The following is a 7,500-nucleotide window of genomic DNA, read 5'->3' on the forward strand; positions in this document are numbered from 1 at the left end:
CTCATCATAGCACAGAGACGGCGCTGGTTAAAGTAGTAAATGACCTTCTACTGACCTCTGATCAGGGTTGTGTCTCGCTGCCTGTGTTACTCGACCTTAGTGCAGCTTTTAATGTCATAATCTTAAAGTAAATTGAAGTAAATCTTCTTCTGACTGCTCCCATTAGGGCTCACCACAGTGGGTCATCCATCTCCATTATGGAAATGCGGCTTATGATTCGCATATTTGATTTGGCGCAGGTTTTACACCGGATGAACTTCCTGACGCAACCCTGACATTTTATCTGGACTTGGGTCTGCCTCTCAACCTGGACTGGCTCGTCTGGTCTTCTGATACTTAGTGCTGATGAGCGGTTTACATCTTCTGCTATGGCCTCTATATTTCTGTTCTCAAAGTCTTTTTCAAACGGTGGATTGTGAGACCTTCACCCTGCCCTGTGGAGGTTGTTGGTGATGTCACTAGCCGTTGTTTTTTGGGTTTTTCTTCACAGCTCTCTCAATGTTTCTGTCATCAGCTGCTGTTGCTGGTTGTTAGTACCCCAGTGCTGTACTATTTTGCTGTATTGTCTATACACAATGCTTGTGCAATGGCTCAGATGGATTTTCCCTCCGGCCTGTACAGGCTTCATATCATACCTCTGGGTACAATAATTCATCAGAATGGTGCTAGCTTGCATTGCTATGTCGATGACACAGTTAAAAGTTTCAGCAAAATCGGTGTTCAGTTTTCCTTTCAGAAAAATGTGAAAGAATGAAAGAAAAAGGTGAAAAGAAAGAATGATAGAGACAGGAAGCTGAAGTGAAGCTGCAGAATAACAGCAGTGGTTTATTTCCGCATGCACTGGGTGCTGTGTGTGATCTTACCTGTATTTCATTGGCTAAGGCCATGTCAATCATTTGGCTGAATGAATCACTGACATCTGTGAGAATCTCGTGAATGGCCTCCTTCATGGATTTGAGGAAATATTCATCATCTGTGTGGAGACACCTGAAGAACACATACATACACTCTGTTCTCACATTGTGTTACTGAAGTTCTCTGAAGATCCAGTTATTCTGTAACCCTGAGTGTGTACTGTGTGTGATGTCAGACTGACGCAGTTGTTATGGGTTCCTCACCTCTCAGTGATGACAGTGAGCTCCATACACTTCTCCAGCAGAGTGGCCTCATACTGCAGCGGAGACACACGACACAGAGAACATTTAGAGAATGTTTACACACATCCAGCTGTACCACTTCCTCCTTCCTGACCTTCTGCATGTGTGTGTTAAAGATGATGTTCTAGATTCCTGATCTTCTGCATGTGTGTGTTAAAGATGATGTTCTAGATTCCTGACCTTCTGCATGTGTGTGTTAAAGATGATGTTCTAGATTCCTGACCTTCTGCATGTGTGTGTTGCTGGTTCTGTGCGCACTGCACTCGTGCACCAGTGAGCGGACGTGGCAGTTGGCTCTGACAGCAGTTCCATGTACACGCTGCCATCTTCCTTTCTCTAGACGCTGGAACATCTTGCCCAACTCAGTGCTAACAACCAGTGCCCTCTTCAGGAGAGTCTGTAGGTTGTCTCGTGTCACATGATCACCGGCCACACCCACCCCGGGGATGATGAGCTCACTTGCAGTGTCCTCGTCCACACCCAGTGGCTTAGACTGCAGCACACACATACACTCCACCTCGGTCATGTGACGCAGATCCTCCATCCAACGCTGCACTGAGTCCACCTGGATCACATGCATCCTGAAACACACACACACACACACACACACACACACACACACACACACACACACACACATTAACTCTTTACCAGGCACATAAAGAGATACTTTAAAATATTTTTGTTAATTCTTACAAACACACACTATAAATTCACTACATGGATACATGTGCAAACATATAAATGTGTAAGTGTACGTGTATAAATATAATTGTGCATTGTCTATAATGCTTGTGTGGGGTCACATGACCTCAGGGGCGGAGCTAAGCTAAGTAAACAGACGTATTAGAGTTTTAAAGGCAGAGTGCTGAGGTGTGGATCGATAAGCTGTGTGAAGGTCAGTCAGGACTCACACACAGGTTATTGATCAGGTCTGAGTTTAACTCTCTAACACACACACACACACACACACACACACACACACACACACACACACACACACACACACACACTGCTATAGAGAGATTTCTCTGTAATACCGAGACTTAATGAAGTGGATTTAAAGAGGATTCTCCATCACAATCTCTCTCAGGCCTCAAACACTCCAGCAATAAGACCAATTTCCTCCACACGCTCTCAAAACCCACATTTTGAGAGCAGGAAATTGCACATACATGACCATATAAGGACAATTTTCCACAACTGACTCAGAGATGGTTTTTGTTCTTGTCAATGCATCACGTCTCCAAGCAGGAAGTTCAAATAAAGCACACACAAACACACACAAACACACACAATGATTTAGAAATGCTGTTTGTATGAAGCTTTTACGCTGGCTAAAGCGTTATACACTGATCAGCCATAACATTAAAAGCCCTGGCAGGTGATGTGAATAATGCTGATTATCTCATTACTATGTCACCTGTAAAGGGGGGGGGGTATATTTATTAGGCAGCAGGTGAACGGTCAGTTCTGGAAGGTGACGTGTTGGAAGAAGGAAAAATGGGCAAGCGTAAGGATCTGAGTGACTCTGACAAGGGAGAAATTGTGATGTCTAGACGTCTGGGTCAGAGCTTCTCCAAAACAGCAGGTGTTGTGGGGTGTTCCCTGTATGTAGGGGTGAGTACCTACCAAAAGTGGTCCAAGGAAGGAGAACCGGTGACCCGGAGACAGGGTCATGGATCAGTTCATGCTGGATCTGATAGAAAGGAGTCAGAACACACAGAGCATCACAGCTTGCTTGCATATGGAGCTGCGTAGCTGCAGAGCGGTCAGAGCGTCCATGCTGACCCCCTGTACACCACCGAAATCTCCTACAATGGGCACGTGATCATCAGAACCGGACCATGCCACACTGCAAAAACTGTTCAGGAACGGTTTGAGGAACATAAAGAGTTAAAGGTGTTGACTCGGCCTCCAAATTCCTCAGATCTCAATCCAATTGAGCGTCTGTGAGATGTTCTGGACAAACAAGTCCGATCCATGGAGGCCCACCTCACAACTCATGCTGCTAATGTCTTGGTGCCAGATACCACAGCACACCTTCAGAGGTCTTGTGGAGTCCACGCCTCCACGGGTCAGAGATGTTTTGGTGGCACAAGGGGAATCACACAATATTAGGCAGGTGGTTTTAATGTTATGGCTGATCGCTGTGTGTGTTCGCTATATTAGCCTCGTAGCCAAACATCTGATTAATGTCTCATTACTGAGTGATTAGATAAAAATTACATCACAATATATTTTAATCTCTTTAAAGACCAGACAGTGTATAGAAGGCTATTCTGCTTATTTTGGTTTGTGGATGTTTATGTGTTGGTGGTGGGTTCATGATTCCAGTTACACGAATAATCTGATTTTAAAGTGAGATCACATTAAATTAAAATAAATCTATTTTAGATGTAATGCTGCTTTACTGAGCGGGTTTAGAGGCAGATTTACAGGTCTCAACAGTGGTGATTTAATTTAGTTTATTTTGTGATAAATATATGAATCTGCTGAGTTGTAAACATGAACATGAACGCACACATCCCTCGTGTTCAGAATAATTATACTTTAATATAATGAAGAAAAAAGGAAAACATTTCCGTCTCATGTGAAGAGAAGGACGTTCCCGTGATGTTAATGATTATTACGGTATAAAACACACAACTGTGACAGACGCAGGCGTAAAAAGACGTGACGTCAGTGGTGTTGTGTTAGTGTTTGAGTTTTACGGCATCGGGAGTGTGAATGATGTGCGTTAGTGTGTTCAGGGATATAGAGCAACTCGCGCACACACACACACACACACACACACACACACACACACACACAGAGCTGATTTGCGAGGGGATAGATGACGCTATACTGCATTACTGACACTGATACAGGACGACATACGAGGGAGAAAAAACTGGATAAAAATAAACGGATCTGATCTCTCTGTCCCTCTTTATCTTATTCCAACAGTCCAGAAGTTTAACAGGATTTATTCTACTCTGTGGAGCTGAAGCAGTGAGAAACCTGAGAGCTGAGAGAGGTGATGAATCTAACTTTACAGTTAAATTCCAATTAAAAAGACATTTTATCAGACATCAAACTCGAGGCTTTAGAAAACACAGACACACAAGCAAAAAGACCATCTAAATAAAATAAACAATAAATAATGTACATTAATTTATAGAATATACAAAACGAGCAGGAAAAGGTGCTAAAGAGACCCTGAGATAAACAAAACTTCAATGTTTAATGCCTTCCTATAAAAGTACATTTTCAGATTAGTTTTAAAAGCATATTATATTTTTATCTTATATATATATATATATATATATATATATATATATATATATATATATATATATATAAACAGCTATGCTACAACACACACGCATACACGCACACACACGCACACACACACACACACCTCGGAACACTGATGCTGTTTGGCTCAAGTGGACTCCAATTAGCCGAGTTGCCATGTTAATAATCATCAGGGGTGAAAGATCAGAAGCACTCACACACACACACACACACACACACAGAGCGAGCTGCAGGTCACATCAGTGTAATCAGGGTTTCGGCCGGAGCGGGAAACAGCACTGAACCTTAATTCATCTGTTTCTGCTCTATTTTTCTCTCACGACTCATTTGTGTACCGAAAAAAACTAAATCCATCTGACGGTGATGAAAACACCACAGATTTGTTCCATTAAGCAAAAAAAGGTAGATTTGTTGTAATGGCAGTGATTCAGTGGTGACGAGTGAGATACGTAAATGACAGAATGAGAGAGCGAGAGATCTGAGATAAAAAAAAAACATGAATATAAATATATTCATTTTCGAATATATTAACTTTATATCACATGTATGTTACATTCCCTTACAGTGCGCTGAAAATATCTCTCTCCTAAATATTAACATTACATAGACTCCAGTTTCTTTACCAGGGGTGCCAATAATTATAGAGCTGACTCATGTGTAACAGAGAATCAGTTAAGGGCTTCGCTCAGGGGCCCAGGACGGGCATCTGGGATATGAACTCATGACCTTCCGATCAGCAGTCAGTCAACGTCTTAACCACTGAGCTGAAAATACTAACGAAATAGTTATTTGTAAACATTTTAAAGATTAACTTAATTATAATAGATATAATGACAATTTATAACCATTTTACCCATCTTTACTCAGAGTGCCATTACTTATGGAGCAGACTGTATTTAGCAATAAAGAACACACAGGTTTGTTTTTGTAAAATGAAAATCGGATTTGACTTTAAGAGTAACAATAAACGGTTAAACACTACTCCCGTGGATCTGCTCGAACCGTGTAACAGTCAGTTACAGTCTCTTTGGTTTTATTGTGATTTATGAGTTTATTAAAAACACTCCTGTAGTCAAACACAAATAAATAAATAAATAAATAATAGAAAAAGCTTTTAATTCTCGAATTCTAATTTGATAATCTTATATTTTGTTCTCTTATGGAAATATTTATTTAACTTTCCCCGTGTGCTTAATAAATAAACCCTGTGTTGTGTATTAGATTACTCCTCGTCATGCTGATGCTCAAATCCTGCAAACAAAATCTTTCCATTTTAACTTCTCTAACAATAGCGAGAGGAAGCGGCGCGGAGATGAATGGGATAATCAGCATAATGGCTTTGTTTTACTCGACGAGCCGAAATCGCTGCTCTTCAGCCCAGGAAATGACAAATATTTACGCAGCGGCGTGGCGAGGATGTCAGCACGCACACGCCCTTTATTCTGCTCATGTTTACACAGAACCCCAGTGAGATCAGGTCACGAGTGTGTTCCGCTCATCAACCACCGAAACACCACGGCACATCACGCTAAAGTCACAACCGCAACCGGAGATGAACTTTATTTTACTGAGTTGTAATATTTTTAATATAGAGGAACATTCCTCAGACTCTCACATTCAGTAAATATTCAGTTTTTTATCTTTTGAAGGTTTACAATCAGCACATTCTTTTATCCACACGCTAAAACATTTCAGACGATTAAACAAAAGTTCACCTGCTGCATTAAAACCATCAAAGAGTTCCTCTTTACAAGTCCAGACAACCGATTCATTTCAGTTTCATTTTTGAAAATGTATAAACTTTAGTTCTGTATCCAAAACTTGTGATGATAATATTGGAGTTAAGTTATAATATAAATAAATATATAATATAAATATATAATATATAAATTACATGTAACTTTTCAGTTATTTGCATGTTTGTGAATAATAAATGAATCTTCTATGAATTTGTGCTTTATTTGTTAATTTATTTGTTATATCATTTATTTTCTCATTTTAAATACTGAAGCACATTTTATTATTCTTAAACTTTCACTTAAATTTCACTTTTCTGTACCGTTTCCATAGTGACGTTAACTTTACCATGCATTACAGGTAAGAAACAGTGGAGTTCACCTGCAGCATTAACTCGTTATTAACTCTTTATTACGTGAGTTAAAGGTGAAAACAAGTTTCCATCCGTATTAAAGTTTAAGATGACTGAAGATAATTTAATGTTAATCTTCATGTGGTTTATAATAAATGTTAACACTTTACAGTAGCAGTAGAAGAATAATCATGCACTAATCCCTGAATTAATACTTACTTAAATATGAATTAATGATGAGTCAAGACATGTACTAATCACGACCCAACGTAGAACAGACCTTAACTACGACGTGAATCTTGTGAATTTATGCGTGAATAACGACCATCTCACGTTACTACATGTTTATTAGTTAATGTATTAATCAAACACGCTCTATAAGAAACAATATGAATTAAATGTGCATAATTTCCAATTGTTTATATAATATGCCTTCTGCGACTGCTTACACAAACATCACTGGATGGCGCTGGATTACTTTCATACTTTACATAGCCCACATGACCACGCCCCTCAGTCACACCCATCACCTGACCTAACCTGAACACACCTGTATTCAGAACAGAGAATAAACCGAGCTGTATAATCACAGCCATGACGCTGAGGAACTGATCCTGTTTCTGTCTCCGGAACGTTCTTATTCCACGAAGTCAACAAACTCAACGTCAAGAACACCTTTATTATTTATTATTTATTATTTATTATTTATTATTTATTATTTATTATTCTGTGTGTGTCCATGTGGAGGAAATAACAGCGCTTGTTTTATAAAGTGTTTGAGACAGAAGGTGCTCTGAGGGGTGTGATGGAGATCCTGTTACACTTCTATTATTCACACACACACATACACACACACACACACACACACACACACACACACACACACACACACACACACACACACTGCACATGATTGGTGCAGGTGTGAAGACATTACAGAGTTAATTCAGCTGT

General features: G+C 39.9%; 1 protein-coding gene across 2 annotated transcripts in view; it reads right to left on the reverse strand.

Moving 5' to 3' along the window:
• The window catches only part of LOC108269084 (INSC spindle orientation adaptor protein), a 32,081-nt gene that overhangs the window by 7,041 nt on the left and 17,540 nt on the right, over positions 1-7,500 (reverse strand). For both annotated transcript variants that reach the window (XM_053682256.1, XM_053682257.1), the window contains exons 3-5: positions 1,381-1,738; positions 1,119-1,171; positions 864-987 (exon numbers count right to left, since the gene is read on the reverse strand). In XM_053682256.1, coding sequence (XP_053538231.1) covers positions 864-987; positions 1,119-1,171; positions 1,381-1,738 — 535 coding nt within the window. The remainder of the gene's footprint in view (positions 1-863; positions 988-1,118; positions 1,172-1,380; positions 1,739-7,500) is intronic.

The sequence above is a fragment of the Ictalurus punctatus genome, chromosome 8 (genome assembly GCF_001660625.3).
Source record: "Ictalurus punctatus breed USDA103 chromosome 8, Coco_2.0, whole genome shotgun sequence".
In the NCBI taxonomy this organism is placed as follows: Eukaryota; Metazoa; Chordata; class Actinopteri; order Siluriformes; family Ictaluridae; genus Ictalurus; species Ictalurus punctatus.